General features: G+C 40.2%; 1 protein-coding gene across 1 annotated transcript in view; it reads right to left on the bottom strand.

Annotated features, from left to right (window-relative positions):
- PIBF1 (progesterone immunomodulatory binding factor 1) overlaps positions 1-21,154 on the bottom strand; it is a 192,565-nt gene that overhangs the window by 50,154 nt on the left and 121,257 nt on the right. Inside the window, exon 14 of the mRNA XM_061629976.1 lies at positions 11,348-11,438. Within this exon, the coding sequence (XP_061485960.1) occupies positions 11,348-11,438 (91 nt within the window). The remainder of the gene's footprint in view (positions 1-11,347; positions 11,439-21,154) is intronic.

Here is a 21,154-nt window from a genome sequence, read left to right as displayed (position 1 = left end):
GACTGTGAAAGTCCAACCCAAATTGTGTTTGCATTTTGACCAATTTGTAGGGCAGTCCAATATCTCAGAGAGGAGGTCAGGTCTCCTGCTCCCCTGTTGCATTCACTATAGCTGTCCAATTTCCCTGCTTTTTAAAGTTTGATAGAAATATCTGTGGGCTATAGGTACGTTCTTAAACCGCAAGGTTTTTTTGCCTATTAGTGAATTTCTGTGCTTTTTAACCCTGGAGGTAAGAAATGGGATCCTGTCCAAGTTTGCTGAGAATGGATTGATTATTTGCATGCTTATTGAGTTCAGTGGGATTTACTACCCTGCAATCATGCTTATGATAGGTGAAACTGACTATAGGGGATGGGGAGGAGGGGGAGGGGAGTAGGCAGGAGGGGGAGGTTTGTTCATTTGCATGTTTATTGAGTTCAGTGGGATTTACTCCCATGCAATCAGGATAGGTAAAATTGACTGTGGGGAGGGAAGCCTGGAGTGGGCAGGGGAGGAAGAAGAAGGAAGAGGGGAGGAGAGGAAGAGGGCAGGAGAGGAAGAAGGGAGGAGAGGAAGAGGGGAAGAGGAAGGGAGAAGAGAGGGGAAGGTAGGTCTGATCATTTGCATGGTTATTGAATTCAATGGGATTTACTCTTGTGCAATCATGCTTAGGATAGGTAAAACTGACCATGGCGGAGGTGGAGGTGAGAGTAGTGGGGAAGAAGGGGGGAGAGGGGAGCAGGATAGGGAAGGAATTGGAATGGGAGGGGATTATGTACGTGCTTGATTTCATTTTTGTAAGCCATCCTGAGTGCCCTATTATAGGGTAGAAGGGCGGGATATAAATATTTTAAATAAATAAATTTAAATAAAATAAAAATAAATTGGACTGCCTTCAAGTCAATTCTGACTTATGGCAACCCTATGAATACTGTTTTCATGGTAAATAGTATTCAGAGGTGGTTTACCATTGCCTTCCTCTGAGAATGAGAGGCAGTGACTGGCCCAAGGTCACCCAGTGAGCTTCATGGCTGTGTGGGGATTCGAACCTTGGTCTCCCAGGTCATAGTCCCAGGATAGGTAAAACTCACTATGTGGGAGGAGGAGGGGCAGGGGAGGGGGGAGGAGAATGAAAGGGGAGGGGAAGGGATGAATGTAGGAAGGGGGAGGGAAGGGGATAGGAGGGAGGAGGAAGGGAGGGCAGGTTTGATCATTCGCATGCTTTTTGAGTTCTGTGGGATTTACTCCTGTGCAATTATACTTAGGATAGGTGAAACTGACCTGGGGGATGGGTGGGGGGAAGGAGGAGAGCAGGAAGGGAAGGGGGAGGGTAGGAAGGGAGAGGGGATTAGGTGAGTGGGCACTGGGCAGAGAAGCTCTTTTCCTTTCCAAAATGAAAACATTGTGAACAGTATCATGCTTTTTCAGGGTTCCCTCCACCTTTTTATACCGCAGCAGGCACAGGTAGCCTCTCACCCAAATTTAAACTAAAACTGTCCCTGGCCACATCCACATCAGACCTTTATTTCACTTTAGACAGTCATGGCTTGTCCAAAAGAATCCTGGGAAATGTAGTTAGTGAAGGGTGCTGAGAGTTGCTAGGAGACACCTTGTTCCCCTCACACACCTTCAATCAGAGTGGCTGACTGTTAAACCACTCTGGCCACTGGAGCTCTGTCAGGGGAATAGGACTCTCCTCTTAGCACCCTTCACAAACTACACTTCCCAGAATTCTTTGGGGGAAGCCATGACCGTCTCATGTGAAATCAAAGTCTGGTGTGGGTGTGACCCCCCAATTAGGCAAGCCCAGCAACTGTGAGTCTGGCTTTTAGAACACTGATAGTTGGTTCTTAATGAGCATGCTTGACATTATCATTGAGTTCCAGCCAAAATTTCTTAAATCAATTAAAAATCAGGTAGGCATTTTTTTAACTTTTAAACTGCAGAAGATGAAGGTCAGAGTACGGGGCAAGGCCAGTAATAGAATCACAGGTACTCTGTGAACATGGCTGATTTTTAATTAATTTCAATTATGAGAACTCTGACAGAAAAAAGTCCAAAAGGGGTCTGGTTTCTCTCTCTCTTTTTAGAGTTTGAACTCTTGATTCTCTCTGACTGTTTTGTGTATCACCACGAAAATTTAGAGGGTTGTTAAGCAAGCATTTCTGAGTTCAGGACTATATGTTTTGTAAGGTTTTGTTTTGAAATAAGCTTATGGGAAGCATCAGAATGGCTTGGGGGTATTTTCAATTTAACATTGCGGAATGCAAAAAATCCATGCTGAGTAGTATACAGCCAATCTCGTGGCTGTATAATACCTGGATTTGTGTGCACACTGCATGTGGATAATTTCTCTCTATAGAAGCCTCCGTCTAATATATGTAGCATGTGGATAAGGTGGGATGCAAGACTTTGGATTGTACTCTTTCATGTCTATGTAGTGAGGTTGATCAGTGTAGGAAGCTGGCGGAGGGCTGTGCACATGCACACAAACACCAATCCAATTTGTGGGTTTGATTTTTAAATACAGATCAGACCTAATCTGGTCTGGATAGATTTGGATCCAATCTGATCCAATTTGGACCTGAATCCACATCACAATCCACGTATTACAAATCTCCAGAAATCCTACTGATTTACATTGCAAAACCAGCCATTATTTTCTTGTTTTTTGACCTAGAAACATGGATTTGGAGACATGGTAGCTGCTATATAAGGAATAAAACCAGCCAAGTTGCAGGTAGAGGGCCCAAGGGGTTTTCATGGTAGTCACGTTTAAAAGTTAAAATTAAAACATACATAATGGTTGTTTTTTTCACAGAGGGACATGAAATATAGTGACTTATGTTTCCGGGCTAGATTCAAAGTGTTGGTATTAACCTATAAAGCCTTATACGGTGCGGGAGCACGATACCTTGCGGAATGCCTCTTCCGATATGAACCGGCCCGTGCACTACGTTCTGCTACGAAGGCCCTCCTCTGGGTTCCAACTCACAGGGAGGCCCGGAGGGTGATGACAAGATCTAGGGCCTTCTCAGTCGTGGCCCCCGAACTATGGAACAGTCTCCCCGAGGAAGTACGCCTGGTGCCGACTCTGCTCTCCTTCCGGCGCCAGGTCAAAACCTTCCTATTCTCTGAAGCATTTTAAGTTACACTGATTTACTTTTAAAAATGTTTATTGTATTGGACTGTTGATTGTATTTTAGTATTATTTTGTTATTCATTGTATTTTTATGCTATTTTATGTTCACCGCCCAGAGAGCTATTGCTAGTCGGGCGGTATATAAATTAAAAAAAAGAAAAAAAGAAAAGACTTAGCAGCCCCTACAGAGGAAATTAACCCTGCCAAATTTCAGGTGGGTAGTTCTAGGGGGTTTATGCTCATTACCTTTGCATTTTGCTTTACCCCCCAAAAGTTTTTTTTTAAGTCTGTGCGTTCTCAGTCATGCCAATTATCATGCTCCTGTGTTTCTCATTCCTTTCTTCAAAGGTTTAGAAAAAAAATTGAGGGTTTTTTAAAAAATAGGTTTGCAATAGTAAACATGAGTGGGTAGCTTTAGGCAGGGAGGGCTGGTGCATCATGGAGATAACATATACACAGGGACATGAAATTTGGGAACATGATAGTACCTATAGAAGGGTTTAATCCTGCCAAATTTCAGATGAGTAGGTCCAGGGGTTTTCATACTAGCCATCTTTGAAATTTGCTTTTTCCAAGAAATATATATATATTAAGAAAGACCCTGTCTCATAGGGGGCAGATTGCCAACAGCAGTAGTGGGTGAGGGAAAAAAATAATAAAAATATTCACTGTGGTTAGCAATTGGAAAAAACAACAGTAACGATGATGATGATGATTCTTAACTCGGAATGCTTGCTAATATGCTCACAAGGTTTGTGTAAATAATGATTTGACAGGGATTGATTGGGAAAGAACAGAAAAGATACCCAGGCTGAACAAATGCCACCCAAACTGCATAAGCCATTTCTAAGAGACAGAACTTACAAAATATTTTTGCATTTTAAGACTGCACCCCGTTCAAGCACTGTGATTGGAGAGTGTTGGGTGGGGTAATAGCATTCTACCCTTCCTCCCTCTCTCCTCATCCTAGTGTTTGCCTCATATGGTGTTGTAATTGTTCCATTTCAGATACACCCTGTCTGGATTCATTAGAGACTGTGTTAAGCTACAGATCTGTACAAATCTCCACAAATTGATTTGGAGCTAGCCAATCCGCTATGTAGAGATTTGTAGTTACTTTAACCTGATCTGGACAGGATACAAATAGGCCTGAATTGGCCCTATTTGGCTTGTTATTTGTACAAATACAATGCACAGCCCTAATATGGTCAGATTTGGAGCTGTGTGGGTGTTCCTGTTGTTTGAGATCATGTGCTGAATGCCCATCACCTGTTTGGGTGCAATGGCAGGGCTTAATCTAGGCTATCCATACCTCCAGCTGTTTAGCAGAAGTGCTTGCGCAGCAGAATGGAATGCTCTACAGATTAGGGCCATCTCTATGTTCCTGGAATGAATTCTAAGATAATTCCACAATATTCCATGACCTATTAGTCATGAGAATTTGCTAATATAAATGTCAGTTTGTAGCCTTTTTTACTCTCCTATGTTAATGTAAAATATTGATGTTTGTATATATTTTTCATACTGTATGCTGATGATACCCAGCTCTATTTCCCTGTAACACCTGAATCAGGAAAGGCTATGAAAGACCTGAACTGTTGCCTGGACACAGTGGTAAATGGATGAGGGCCAATGAAACTGAAGTTGAGTATACTTTTTTAAAATAAATAAATGTGCCTGTTGTGTAAAAGGTAAATTAGCTTTATGGCAAAGAATGCAAGTGGTATACATGCCATGCAGAAAACAATTAAGCTTTAAAGACTTCTGTCATGCTGATTCAGATGTTTAAAGCCAATTTTAAATGCTAACTGATAAAAATAAACATTGTGTGTTTTCTTTTTCAGCTGAAGTTTATATACAAAACATAATAAAATGCATAGCTAGGAAGTCTTCTCTGCTGTTTTCAAACCAAATTTGAATGAAATGAACACTTTATATGCTCAAGTTCAGTCAAGCATAGGTAAATGGTTTTCTGTTTCAAACAAGCAGGCCTCTTGGAATGTGCACAATACTTCAGCGTGTCCAGGGAACAGAGAGTTTATACCAGTCATTACCTCTTTGGGAAATGTTTACTTGTACTTAGTGCAATAAAGTGCAGTATATGTAAGTAACATGCATTTATTGCAGTGTGACCTGAAGCTGAAGCGTGCTGTGTGAGGCATTTAGGATAAAAAACAGACAACTAGCCATAGACAAATAGGCGGTGAAGCGTGCTATTGCTTTAATTTTCTAGACAAGCAGCGCTTTCAACAGCTTGAGAAATGCTGACTTACTGGCAGGGGTGTAGTTGTCCAGGGATGCAGCGGGTCATAGACCCATTACATTTTTGGGAGCAGTGTCCCATCCATGTTCCTATGTCTGAGCCGAAGCCAATCAGCATGAAAAAGGTGTGTTAGCTACGGAGAAATGTCCTTGTCCTTTCATGCTGATTGGAGCAAATCAGCATGACAGGAGGTGAGCTAGCCACTCAGAAGACTCTTTTCAATAGCTAACACACAGCCTCTCCTTTCATGCCGATTAGCTCACGAGACGACAGGGAGAGCAAGGTGGACGAGGAAAAGTGGAAACGGGGGCGCAGCTTTGAGGGGTGTGTGGCATGACTATCATGAAAGGACCCTGCACTTCTGAATTTGCCACTACACAACTGCTTACTGCAGGAGCACAGATATGGTTTTGCTTTTCAGCATTGATTCGTATAGATGAATAATGTGAGGCCTTCAGCTTGCTGTATGTCAGATATACTTTTCTTCAAATGGAACTGACTACCATGTCAGACATGTTAAACTCCCCTACACTGAGCCTAGCTAGCTTTTAGTGCTAAATTAGAGCTAACTGGTTTTCAATGCGTGGAATGATATCCTGTCGTTCAGTGTGGTGGACGGTTAGATTTGCTGCAGCAGGGGGTTGGGTGGGGATTGCTGTTGGCCAAACTTTGGTGTTTTTGGTTAAAAGAAAAACTCCAGTACAAAGACAAAAAACTGTAATGTATGTTCACATGTCTTAAGAAAGAAGTTGAATAACCCTGCAACGCAACAAGAAATACAGCCTTACATGTTTTGTTTTAAATAGGAAAAAAAGAAAGCACAAAGGCTGATTGGGGTGGTCCCATGGGCTCAAGTACTCCTCCATCCCATGGCTGTATTTTGTTTGTTTAAAAACTGGACACACCTCTAAGCATGCAGGTGTAATATACACTATCACTATAACCATGGTTGCAAATCTGGTTTGCAATTTATCATGTTTAGCATTAGGACTGGTACACATATACTGCCAATTATTATCAACCCCCCACCCCAAATAAAAACCAAGAAAGAAGGGGGGGAATAACTCTCATGTGAGGGAGAATGAACATGCAAGTCCGGTGGGTACTCCTGATCTCTATTATTAGGGGGTCAAGGAACATTACTTATATCTGTCCTGGGCTTAGGTGCACCAAAGCTTAGTCTAGAGCAGTGGTTCCCAACCGGGGGGCCGTGACCTCCAGGGGGGGCCACGAACAGTAAAGAAATGACTTATTTATTAATTTTTTAAAAAAAGTCATCACTACCTGGACACAGTCTGCTCTCCACAGCTACTGCAGTTGACACCTCCCCTTTGCTCCAAAGTAGAGCAGAGGACTTTGCTGAAGTGCCAGAGCATCTTCCAGGCTCCCCAAGGGCAGGCATCTGCCTATACCACACATGGCAGATGCCAAAGGAGGCTGAGGGAGGTACTACCAGGAAGAAGAGGGGATTACTATCCCGACTCTCGTCTCCTTGCACTGCCACTGCTGATGATGCCCTTACTCAGAATGAGAGAAGAGGGCTTTTCATGAAGCAAAGAAGCAAGGCTGCTTTCCCCCTTCCTTCCTGACAGCCAGACTGCCCGCCTTTCTTGATTTGCTGCCTCCTGATTTGCTGCCACCTGCTTTTAAAGGAGGCCACCCAGATCTCATCTTCAGCTCAGACGGAGCCAAGGAGCAGTGAGGAAGCTCACTGCTTGCCCCCCATCTCTGAGGCTAAGTGTGTGTGTGCCAGTGTTCCCCCCTTTCTTCCATCTACATTCTGCCCCCCAACCTCTATCTCCAAGATGCTGCAGCAATTCAGGGTTTCCCCCCTCCCACATGCCCAAATGCATGCATGCCTGCAGATGCTTGCAGGAGGGGCAGGTGTGTTTTGTGTGCATGTGTGTGCTGATCTGTCTTCTGCTCCACTCTCATTCCCCAAGTGCATGCTATCCAAGTTATCAGTTCTGATTATCATCCCAAGGCCTAAAAGCACTAACCCCCCTCCTCAACCTATCCACCCTTTTGTCTTCACAATCTAGCATTCCCACCACTAACATATTGCTGCTTCTTGATGATGATGATTTTAAAAAAGCTCAGAGGTTGGCTGAGGTTGGGGTCCACATACTGCAGCTGAAATGTATTTATTCATTTAATTATTATTGCATTTATATCCCACCTTTCCTCCAAGTTGCTCAAGGTGGTGCACATAGTTCCCCCTCCTTCCACTTTATCCTTACACCAAAACTGTGAGAAAGGTCAGGCTGAAAGACTGTGTCTGGCCCAAGGTCACCCAGTAGGCTTCATGATTGGATCTTTGCATTAAGAAAAGAAAGCAACACCTCCTTGTCTGCAGGGAGCTTTTTATGGAAAGGGATATTTGGAGATGTGATTTTGCCATGCACTTTTTCAATTAACAGAGACTAAAATTACAATTAGCTTGTGGGGGTGTCATGAATTTTTTCAAGTTTACAAAGGGCAGTTCTGTACTCATAAAGGTTGGGAACCACTGGTTTAGAGCCTTAACATGGTTATAGTCTCTCCACATAGGACAGGAAAATCCGTTATTGTGATACTAATACAGGTTGCGATTTTGCTCCTCTATTGAAATAGGACTGCAGCCAGAATGTATAACAAACAAATCCTCTTTATTCCTAGAATTTGTTCCTCACCACTCTGGCTCCATTAAAAGGAAAAAAAGGTACATGTGATGCATGGTATTCATGCCAAATTTTATTTTCTGACTCATGTAGGAATTCTTGATTTTATGTGAACTGTGTAACAGTAATGACTTGTGTCTGGATTATTTTTGTTCACTGGAATTAAATAGATTAAGTATATACCTTTAGGTAGTAAGTATTAACTATGAAATAATATTTAATATATAAGCAGTATGTGCAAGTTTCCTCTTAAATTATTTTTCAGTTTTAGATGTTGATGTCTGCATGTTGATAAGACCTAGAATTGTTGGCTATTTATATATTTTTTAGATTTCCTGACATATTATTTCTTGAAGCTTCCAAGTTTCAGTATAAAATCTGCTTTTTTATCTTGTTTTTTCTTTCTGCCCTCCCAATATTTCCTTTTCTTCGCTTCTCTTTCCACCTAAGTGAGCTCATCCCCACATCTACAATGTCTTGTTGAATTTTTAAAAAAACTAACGATATACTCTAAAGTTGTTTACTGAATGTTTAAACATCCATTTTAAACATCTTTTTGTCAGAGATTTTACTGAACTTATGACCCTTAATCAATGGTGACAGTAACTTTAAAACTACAACCTGAGGAAGCAAATACCAATAAAAACAAAGAAAAGCTTAAATGTAGATTGATGGCTGAGAAAAATATCTTATTAGAGCAAGAATTTACAGCCTGGGTTTTTTTTTAAAAAAGAAAACTCTGTGGGCTGCCCATTTTCCCTCTGGAGGCATCCCACCATGCCTCATGCCACCGTAGAGGGTCTCCTGAACTTTAATGACAGTGTTTGGGGGGGGGCACAGCAGCCAGCATACTGTAGAAGAGGTGAGCTGAAAAATCTTGATAGGTGCACAGTTTATGGTGTGTTGTGCTTTGGATCCTTGCCAAGGTATAGAAAGTAAATAGAGAGAAAGCTAATTTTAATTATGATAAATGACAACACCTTGAACTACATTACTCACAAAAGCATATTACAAAATCTTGAAGGCTCCTTTTTCAAGGGAAGGAGGAGTCGGTTTTCATATCAGCTTCATGCCAGTTTCATGCCACAGGGCTAAATTGTAGTCAGAAGGACATCTCTGCCCTTGGTAATATATTTATCCTTACTGAAAGGTGACCTTGTCCTTACTCAAAAGGACCAGCTTGGATTTCTAAGGAAATGGAAAAAGGGCACTTGGTTTAATCAAGGCACGATATGCTTGCCGGCTGGCATTCGCTCACCTGCAAGGGATGGTTAACAGCTAAATTACAGGCATTGTTTGCATTATATACTGAAATGGGTTCTGGGAATCAATTGGGCAGTTGTCTCCTGCCTGTGGTTGGGATCAGTGAATTACACACGATAAGGACTTTATTTGGTTACCACAATGACTCACTCATTAGAGCAAAAGCCAAATCCTATATGTAGTGTCAGAGCATGTGCAGAGTTCCAGTTGAACTGAGTTATTTAGTTACATGCAAGCCTGCTAATACCTCCCTCTTGCACATGGGTGGTGCCATTGTGGCTACATAAACAGAAGAACTGAGAGGATGAGTTCAGTATTTGTATATAGGAAAATGCCTTGCATCAGTTACAGCAAAGCGACACTTCCAACTGTTTATTCAAGAAATAATCCAAACTGTAGGAACAGCTTCCATAAAATATTCTGTGTTGTTACATAAAATATTTAGAAATTAATTTTGCTGTAAAAGAAGTTTAATTGTAGCCACAGAAAGGGTATGGGTGTATAGATTCTGATCACAGTGCTGGGAAGGGTTTCTGAAACCCCTCCCCTCCCTTTTCCAATGGAAATCACCCCTCAAATTCTGGGGCAATTTTAAACAGAAAAATTGTGTGTGCATATGTGCAGGGTCGGGGGGGAGGATTAATACCTCATCCTCCAGTGCTATAACTCCAGTCATATTACCCTTAAAACAGCAGCAGCAGCATCACCAACAACAACTGGCTGCCTATTAGCTGCTGGGCTAAGTTCAAGGTTCTGGTTTTGGTATACAAAGCCCTATACAGCTTGGGACCAGGATACCTGAAAGATCAACTTACCCCTTAAATACCCATTCGATCACTGTGCTCTGCAGCTGAGGGCCTGCTGCAGATACCACCTTATCAGGAGGTCTGTTCCGCACAGTGTAGAAAGTGGACCTTTAGTGTTGTGGCACTGACACTTTGGAATTCCGTCCCATTAAATATTAGACATGCACCATCTCTATTACCTTTTCGGGGCCTACTGAAGATCTTCCTCTTTCAATAAGCCTTTTAAGTAGAGACCTTATCCCAGTCTGTGTCTGTGCTGGAATTGCTTTTTAAGGTAATTTTAAACATGTTTTTAAAGATGTGTTTTAATATGTTTTTAAAGATGTTTTGTTTTAATATATTTTAAAGTTTTTAAGAAGATGTTTTAGAGGGTTTTTAGTGCTTTGTTTGCCGTTCTGGGCTCCTTCTGGGAGAAAGGGGGAGATATAAATTTAATAAATAAATAAATAATAAAGCAAGAAAAATGGGAGACATTTGGCCCTTAAAAATGGAAGCTTCATTTTATATGAAAGCTACAAATTTCAAAATATACTTTTCTACTTCAGCAATGGCACTCCAAAGTATACCTACACACACAACACTACCATTGAATTTGTTTTACTTTTAGTAAGAATCAATGCACCCCCTCCCCAAGTTATTCTCAATACTTAAATGCATGCTGAAGATGCACCTCTTTGTCCTGGCCTTCGACACCTGAGATATAAGTCTTCAGGTCTCACCCTATTCCTGTTATTATTTTAAACTGTTTTTAATATTGAATATCAAATTGTTGTAATCCACACTGAGACTTTAGAGTGAAGGGCAGATAAGAAATAATAATTAGAAATGGATGATTGTGATGATGATGATAATAAATTTACATGCAAAATGTATGCTAGAAATGTAGCAGAACAATTATGAGGATTATGAAAAGGCTATTTACAATTGTTTAGATCTGTAGAATTATGGGCTTGGAAAGGGTCATAAGCTTATCAAAGGTTCCTTGCTCCATGACAAGACCCTCCTCCAAGCATCAACTCCCCTTCTCCCAAATTATCTGCATGAGCTAGAAGATCACAGAGTGCTACAAGTAATGTGCATGAGGAATGAAGAGATGCTTAGTAGGCAATTTCTGCCACACACACCACAGAAAAGGCACAATTAGCAATTATAGGCAGAATGGATTTAAGAAAGAACTTCCTTAAGTTAAAAAAAAGCAATGTACAGAACAGTTGCAAGCTCATACAGATTTCACCTTTGTTTCAACCTTCTTTTGGCTGTTGTAGGAACATTTGCACCATACCCATAGGAGAACAGAACTCTTTCTGCTTCATCTTCATTTTCAACTATAAAAATACAAAATAGATCTTCAGAAGAACATATAGGAAAAAGAGAACATGTCATCCCTTTGGATAACTCTACAAATTATATACACACACATAGTACCAGAAAGATCCCTTCATCTTACATCAATGGAATCGTTAGTTTTAGCTTTTCCATCAGAATTTTCCTTTTTCAAATAGTTTCAAATATTTTAAAATAAACAGTAGATAGAAATAAAGGTTGAATAATATGCAATGGGCTCAGCCAGCAGATTTGTACAATTAGTAAGGATTAGGGAGTATATAATGTGGAAAATAAATAAGGTGACAAATCAAGGCTCAGTACATATTCAGTCAATTAACTTAAAATATATGCAGGAAGCCACTAAACAGCTTAAGTACGGCTGCCAGATATGACAGTAATTGGTCCAAGGTCACCCAGTAAACTTTATGGCTTAGTGGGGATTTGACCTTGGGTCTCACCACTCCTAGTGGGCACCAATATTCTCTATTCTAATATCCCAATACTAATGATAAAGCAATACTATATAATAATGTGGTAATAATGTAAATATTTCAGACACATAGGATAATATAGAACAACTGTTTTTCTTCAGAATTATCATCTTCTTAGCCTTGGCATCTCCTTCAGCTGTCACCTGGTGGCAGCCATTCCAAAAACCATCCTCAACTGTTTCCATTCCAGTTGGTTGGTTAACTTTAAGATCTGGTGCCTGAGCTTGTTTTTTTCCTCCTCTCCCTCCATCACTTTTTCCTTGTGTGTCATATATTTAAAATAGCAAGCAATAGGATTACAGATTTTTGTGAGCTGCTCTGGGAACCTTTTTGGCTAAACAGTGGGGTAAAACTGCTTTAAATTGACTAAAAACAATTAGCAAATTTGTGCTGATTGAGAAGTATTCAGATTTCACAGATGTGGTGTATAAAGACCTTCCAGGGCTACACTAAAAATATGGAGGACAGTGTGGAGGCTCCATCATGCATGCAACAATATGCTGGGCTATGTGACATCCACCCAAGGCCTTCTGCCCCATCCTTGGGATGTCTAGCAACTCAGGTCCCTTGTGCACAGGCTACTGCTATCCAGGAAATACTCTCTGCAAAATGGAGTTAGGGCTGCACACCTCAAGGGAAGAGGTGGAGGCTGTGAAATGAGGCTGTCTAGTGAGAAAGATCCTCTCTCTCTCTGTTCCTTAAAGTCAAGCTCGGTTGGTAAGGGCAACATGGAATAAAAGTCAGCCCAGCCTTATTTCACAGGTGGAGCTTGTCCAAAGGAGATGAGCAATATCCTTTGCAACAGCATGAAAATGATTTTAAAAATACAGCAATATCAATGTGTCATTTCTAAAGATCATCAGCAATACTTCCCTTTAAAGAGCTATTCATTCGTGAAATATATAAATAATATCTCCTGCCCCGTTCTATGATACAAAGAAACAAGTACTATTTAGCCCTGGAAGTGAGTGTTCTTTTTTCCTGGCAGCAAATGCAATAGCATAATTATACATGGTAAGGGGAATAATTATGAGCACAAAATGTACAGGACAAAATATTTTTGGCAACAGTCTATCAAATTTGAATGCAAAAAAATTATATACATTCTCTGCAAGCTCTAGGGAACAGTATAAAAACATACATACAGCTCATTTCAATAAGCTTTTTGACAATAGAAAACACAGCAACAGGGATTGTGAACCCACCAAAGTGATATTTCTCAATATTTTCAATCAAAATGGTAAATATACATCAGCATTATAATAAGACTTGTTCATGTGAGCTATTATCAAAACAAATGCCAAGCTTGCTTGGCAGAAACTGATTTTGCAGAGTATAGCCAACAAATGTAAGATTTTAAGGAGGGAAAAAACTATGTCATTGCATATTCTTCTGGATTAAGTTAGTATGCTTTGAACCCTCAAAACAACTCTTGAATTTCTACAGATTATGCAGAGTGTATGTTTTAATATTATTAATAATGATAAGAAAAAGAAGACAATTGATCTTACACAAACTGGAACTAGTGCTATATGGTGGCTTATTCTACAACTGATTTTTGTGTGTCAAAAGCCACTGTTTGGATCATTTTCATATAATGTATATTTGCTCAGTAAATTTTCTTCTTGGTTTGTTCCTCACAAAAATTGGACTGCCTCACTTGGTGTTTTTATATTTGAAATTGTTACTTCAAATTGCTCTGGACACGAATGAAGGATGGGCGTACACTAGTGTGGAAGTCAGAGAATGGAAACTGCAAAGAGATTCCAGAAAATCCAAGCATTTTGTTACAAACTGGATGATCTATGTTTGCTTGATTGCTAGCAGTTTATTTCTTTCCTATCTCTGCTTTAAAGTATTATTAGTTTTGAATAGAGCTGCAACGTGTCCTGTTCTCACTAGGTTGCTGAGTAATCAGGGTACTTGCCAGTGGCAACACCAACGTGGGTAAAAGCAGAAGTAGTTGGGGTCCGAGTAATCAGAGTCTAAAACAAAGGGCCAGGCAAGAGGCAAGGTCAGGGCAGGCCGTGTTCCGATTGGTCTATGGGCAAATAAGGGCATAGGCAAGAGATAGGCCTGGGGCAGTGTGTGGTCAGGTCCAGAGTAGGCAGGAGATCAAATGGCAGATAAAACATAGTGCTGGTATGGAGGCATTGTTCCAGCAGCTCTTCCAGCTTAGCACTGGGGGGTTGGAGCTGCAGCTGTTGGAACCAAACCCTGATCTCAGCTGACATCCCCATCCAGAGGTGTCTTCAAGAGGTTACTCCTGAGTAGTGCATGCCTGGAGTTGGGCACTTCTCCAGATGGGGAAGATTTCTGTCTGGCGTTTGAAGCGCACTCTCAGGCTTGGGGCATGTTGGGTCTAATGTCAGAGGATGAACTCACTTTGTGCAGATGACCCTTCCTTGGCCTCGTCTAATGATCCTGGCGCCACACCCCCAGACTGCACATGATCCAGGGCTTGGTGTAATGCTGGGACCTCCAGATTGTCCTCTGATTAGGAATCACCCAACTAAGACATGATGCAACAGGACTTTTAAAATATTTGTCTAGCAATTATTTTAAAAGTACCCTTTTCTTAATTGTCCCTGGGGAAACAGAATAATAATGTAAAGCTTTTTGAAAAGCCAGTCACACTTCTGTGACCAAGTGCTAGAAAAGTTAGCAAAACACCTAATCTCTCAAAAGCAGAAAATATGACTTTCATGTGTTATGGGACTACTGATCATAATCTACTAAGAGTTTTCATTTAAAGTTATGCACTGACATCACATGATTATCTGTTAAACTTGGACCCCATGCTTCCTCCAACCAACCAGACAACCAGTGAATATCATAAATAGACAAAGGTTTGAACCAAAAGCTCCCTCATCCAAGTCTAGGATACTATCCACTATGCCAAGCGTTGCCAACCTTTTTGGACCAGTAGGCACATTTTAAATTCTGAAAAAGTGTCAAGGGGTCCAGTCTCAAATTGGCTGCTGTGGGGCAAGGGGTGGCATAACAAAAATTGGCTGCCATGGGAGGTGTGGTATAACACAAAAGTACACTCATTGCTGCCGCCCCACCCCCGCCAACAACCTCATGCTTACCATGGGAAGTCAGCTATGTCTTGCTGGTCCTGATTTCGGAGATCACACAGTATTGATTTCCTCCCACACACAGTGCTACTGTTGTCTAATAACAACAGGGGGCATTCCCCAGTACCAGGGGAAATATATAAGGTGGCTACACCACACTGTCTCTTGCACACACATCATAAACACACTCATTATACACATACAGATGGAAGACACACGCACATCTCTTTGCAGGAAACAGCTCAGTCAACCTTTTGATAGATGCTTCGAGCTTGCCAAGGGAGGCCTTCTTGTACATTATGGCATCAATGGGATAGGCAACCCCTGGACTATGCAAACTCTCATCTCCCTGATAGGGAATGTGTTACCTGCTAAATCTTTTAGTTTCAGGCTACTGTTAAAGGAACGGAAGCAGCATGGCCAGATTGTAATGGAGCAATTGTACTAGGGTCCATGCCTGCAGAGTGGCACAGACTCTGAGCCTTCATTTAAAAAAGAGAGCAAGTCTCTAGTCTTCCTCAAAGGAATATTATGAAGCAAAATGTGCAGGCAACTTTCTAAACTATTTCTGTGAGATGAACTAACCTGGCTGCTTTTGCCTTATAGTGTTTTTAAGCAATGAGTGAAGTCAGAGCTGTGATTGATGAGTGAATTGTTTGGACACCAGGGACAGGAATCCCTGTGGCCCTAAAGAGCGACTATTTCCTCTTCCCCTTTTATTTCCTGCTTCTCTCTCATCTTCTAGTCCTCAGAATCTCTGTAGTTTGCCATCCTTTCTTTCTAGCAACCAGGACTCATCTTTCCTGTGTTGGGTTTGTTTGAGTTTGTTTTAATAGTGCTTTCTTTCCTGAGAGAAGACAGAAACCTGCTTGCTATGACTAAAGCTTTATTAAGATAATGCTTACAAGATCTACCGTGCTTGCTCAGGCTCCTCCCACCTGACCTTTACACCAGAGCTCAGCCTCCAGATCTCCATGGCAGTCTCGCAGCAGTTCCCCCTGTTGGATGGAACTGCTATCTATTATAACAGAGTTCAGGTACTCCATATAAGTTATTTTCTGCAAATACTGCTATACAATTTATTTATTTATTATTTGATTTATATCCCACCCTTCCTCCCAGCAGGATCCCAGGGCGGCAAACAAAAGCACTAAAAACACTTTAAACATCATAGAAACAGAGTTTAAAATACATGAAAACAAAAAACATCTTTAAAAAATTGTTTTTAAAAAGCTTTCAACTTTTTTTTAAAAAAAAGGTTGAAAACTTTTTTTTAAAAAAAGAAGTTTTAAAAACATATTAAAAAGTAATTCCAACACAAAAGCAGACTGGGATAAGGTCTCAACTTAAAAGGCTTGTTGAAAATGTGGGTGAATGTTAAAGAATCTCCCCCCCCACACACACAAAATGGTAAATACAAAATGTGAAAACTTTGCATATGAGTATGTCTCCTGCAGTGCGATTGCTGAAGTCCAGATACTCATTAAGAATTAACTATAGTTAGCTTACAGTACAATGGTATACATGTTAAAAGTATCTGTGATTAATGGGGCTTGCTCCCATATAAATGGGCACGAGATTGCAAAATCCAATAATAAGTTTAATTTTAATACAATTAAATTATTATTAATAAAATAAAAATCCATGAACATTTAAAAATCCTGTTAATTATCTCAGTAGTTTTGCTATTGTGGCAGAACATTGGAAGGTGGGATCAAGCTTTTTGTTTTCACTGAGCAATTAGGAAAAGGACTTACTCTGTGCTTTCCATTACTATTTTACCTGTAAAAGTAAAATAGTAAAAAGTAAAAAAATTTATAATGAAAACATATCACTCTGCTCAGGGCCGGCTCTAGGAATGCGGGGGCTCTTGTGCATTAGCCTGCCTCGGGCCCCTCTGCTTCCCTTCTGCGAATCGCAAGACGAGCTTCCGAACCGCCCGCCATCCCCCGTCATCCCCAGCGCTTCACCTATCTTTGTCTGCTGTTCGCGCAGGGTTGCCATCAATAAAGATGGCGGCCGAGGTTTCCGCAAGGGACTGAAGCCTTTGCCGCCATCTTGGTTGATGGCATGCAGCGCACACATTGCTGACATCAACCAAGATGGTGGCAGAGGCTTCAGTCCCTTACGGAAACCTTGGCCGCCATCTTTATTGATGGCAACCCTGTGCGAACAGCAGACAAAGGCAGGTGAAGCGCGGGGGATGGCGGGCGGCTCGGAAGCTCGTCTTGCGATCCACGGGATAGCGGAAGGGGAGCGGAGGGCCCCTCAGGGGCTCTTAGAGCTGTGGGGCCCTTGGGACAGTGCCCAACCTGGCTGCCCTTTGGAACCGGCCCTGACTCTGCTTTCCATGTTGCCCCATCTGGAGCGGCTACAGGCCTAAAGTAACTTCTCATAGGAATAATCTCTTCTGAGAGATTCCAGTTAAAGGAATCAAAATTTGATACCTACGATACAAGCATGAATAGAGATGTTAAATTTCCAGAAATTTTGAAGCCATGAAAAAAAACTTTTCCTCCATTTTTTTCCAGAAAAAAACAAATTTTCAGAAAAATTGAAAAAATGCAATACTAGCAATTTTTACAGATTGAAAGTCACTTTGTTACTTCAGGAACATCAAATGTAATTATGTACAAGTTGGTCTGGCATAAAATTATCACATTTAGTATATTAAAAGTACATTTTATTCAAACAATTATTAAATTGAATTTACTTTTTAAATTTTTTTACTTTTTTTGCAACAAATGGAGCTACAAGATCCTGATCTGCAAGGAACACCTGAACTGTAAGGAACCTCTTTTGTTTTGCCAGTTTATGAGGAGCAGGCAAAAAACAATTTAAAAAAAAACCAGAAGAAACCATCAACAATAACAAAGAAAATTATGTATGTCTCCGCTAGTCCTCCACAGTGTCAAGCAGACATAAAGCTTTCATTCCCATAGAAAGAACTGAGGGGGAAAAAAAGGGGGGGGAATCAGGATTCAATGAAACATTTTATTCACCATGCTAATAAAATATTCCATAATCTACTTTTTCTTCTTTTTTTTCAGAAAAAAACAAGAAAGGCTTTGGAAAACAACAGGAAAAATCTGGTTTCCCCCCGAATTTTTCTGCTTTTTTTCGGGCCTTCATATCTCTAAGCATGAAGCCTCCTTTTGCAGCCATTTTATGCCGCCTTCTGTATCTTCACAAAAGCCATGTTAGGTAGGTTTGTCTGCCCAAGGCAGTAAGTGAGCAAAACATTGATCAGTTAAGTGAGCTTAACATGTGAAACTGCACATGCTCAGAGTATTTTCTTTTTGTTTATCAAGGTTGGCAAAATATTTTTAGTTGTGCTTTAGTGAGAGCTGTGAAACCCCACATGCTCATAATATTTTGTAGTCTACAAAAGCTCATGCCATAATACATTGGTTAGTCTTTAAGAAACCATAATGCTTTTTTTGTGGTACCGTATTTTATGTGTTTATTTTTGGGGAAGGGAGGTCCTATTTTTGGAACTGCACCACAGCCTCCAGCTAGCTTAAATTCAGGCATGGATAGCAGTGATGGAAGAGATGACAACTTGAACTACATCTAGTGGCCCTATTTTGTTTTCCATTTGTTAGTCAAGCTCCCAAATTAATGTATTAAAATGTATTACATTTTAAAATAATTTAAAAAATAACATTTATTAAATGAACAAACAAATAAAAAGTGATCCCTGAGACAATTAACTTCACTGTCCATAACTGACTTTTGCAGCTATGGATATTTGTGAAATGTTTCCATGAGTTCTTTCATGGATTCACAATTAGAAAGATTTTCACATGTCCAAATTCACAGTGAAAAAGGAAAGATAGCAGAGGCAAGTCATTTAATGTGTACAAAGGTATATTTCACGTCTCAAAAAACACACAATGTCCACTAAAAGTAAAATATTTTGCTTATGAAATCAAACAGAAGAGACTGCAAGAGACTGCAGTGTTTCTAGCATTCTAAACTTAATGTGCACGTGAACAATTTACATTAAAATTATGTTAAAGAGTTCTTTTTAAAGTTTCCTACTTGATCAATGAAAAGTCAAGGTCTTATTTGGAACACAGCTGCTACAATCTAGTACAGTTAAGCATTCTTGAGATTATTAAATTTCCTTGGTCTGGATCCTGGCTTACATTCCTTGAATGCAAAAGCTCCTTCTGTTTACAGATGGGACCCTAATCTAGCAAATGCTCTCACTGGCAGAAAAGCGGGGAGGTGATTTTTCTCAATTCCCCTGCCACCATAAGGACACCATGTTTTTACTGCTCCTTACACCTGACTTGAATGTGATTTACCGTGGCAATCATTTGTAAACTTCTTTGATTCCATCTCTAGGTTATAAAGCAGGATATGAGGGCCCTATTCAACTAAAAATTCCGCTTCTGCAAGGGAACTTTCCTCTTTCTTCTCCCCCCAAATCTGCTCCAGGGAACCCCTAAAACATATTTAAGTGTGTGTGTAGAGGGGAATTTGACAGAACCATTACTTAGCACTAACACTGGATAAAACCCAAAGTATTCTAAATATAAATAAATAAATAAATAAATAAATAAGCACAGTTCCAATCACAGGAACTTGGATTCCAAGCTATTGGGCTTAGGAAAGCAGGAATCTATGCTGGACTGTGTCCAGAATAATTTTCTCCTTCTGTATGCTTAAAAAGAGACAAAGCCTAAAATATTCACATTGGCATTTTTGCTATGATGAAGCGCACAGCCACAAACAGCAACACTGATGTACTGTGCATATTGTGCTTTCCATCTAAATGGGGTAATAAGAATGGAGGAAAAGTGAGTTATTGGAGTGTGAAGCATAAGAGTTTTGTGGAAAAGATTTTGGGGTTTGAATGTCCATCATTAAGGTTACTATACTGTGTCTGGATTGCAACCAGGCAAAGGGCTCAAAGTAATAAGGATGGACCAGGAATGCCTGTGTCCGTGATGGGAGAAAACAGATTTTTTAAATGTTTCTAGGCTGCCTTTAATAGGAAACAGTCTCTCAAAACAGTTTACAAATAAAATTAAATACAACTATAGCCATAAAATAATTAATACAAACTCATCATAAAAATAAACACCCAGCACAAAAAACAAATACTAAAACTCCTTACAAAACTGTGACCAAATTCATCAGCAGAAGAACGGAACAATAACTAAAAAGAAAACAGACAAAAACAAGTGGGTCTTCAGGGGCTTTCCTAAACACCTGAAATGACAGTCCCTATCGCACTGCAACTAGTAACGCATGCAGGACATGGGGCCACTACAGAGAAGGCTCTCTACCTTGTGGGAGAGGAGTCTAAATGCATTTTGACTTTGGGGGATATAATGTATGTTTAAATTTATAATAACCTGCTCAGAGACTCTGGAAATAAGCAGAAAAAAACTAAAAATAAAATAATATAGCTGAATAAAATGTATACATGGCTCTCACTCATAAATGATCCAGATATGTTCTTTGAGGTAGCTTTGGAACTCAAGAATCCTTTCTCTCCCTCATCAGAACATCTTATTAGAACTTCAGAATTCTGATGATGCTGATTACTAGCTAGTCGGGAGGAGAATAAGGATGGTGTCTGGACTGAAGCTGGGGCTCCACTCTCCCTCTTCCTGAAATACATATTTCCACTCTATCTGTTTGAGGAAGCACACACAGTGGAAGAATATTATGCACATGCCCCCAGATGCTGGATGTGCACAAATTTCATCCTCTACAATAGCTGTTTGTGCTGCCTGTAGAGGAAATTCTTCAGTAGAACCTTTTTTCATCATAGATCACTCTTGATAGGTCATGGCAAATTGTTGTGACACAGAGGAGAAATTAAGATATGTGCAACTGGGGCACTTCTTGTTTTTCAGTTCAACAGCCTTCCTGCCAAATCTGCCAAGCAAATATAACAGGGAAGAAAGACAAACAAAAAAACATCTGAACGTAGATCTGACATGCATGGCCTGGGGAAATCATAGCCAGCAATAAATATTTAGTATAAATTTAAGCAGATAATCAAAATGCAATAGTCTCGCTGCCAATTAAGGCATAATAAAATGAATATTTTTTTTATATATCAATACTGTAGCATGTTCAATATCTACTAAAAATTCCTGGGATTTAAGTTTCAAATCTCAT

The sequence above is a fragment of the Rhineura floridana genome, chromosome 5, assembly GCF_030035675.1.
Source record: "Rhineura floridana isolate rRhiFlo1 chromosome 5, rRhiFlo1.hap2, whole genome shotgun sequence".
NCBI lineage: Eukaryota > Metazoa > Chordata > Lepidosauria > Squamata > Rhineuridae > Rhineura > Rhineura floridana.
Note: the sequence above shows the minus strand (reverse complement) of the source record. Positions and strands in the feature narration are given on the sequence as shown.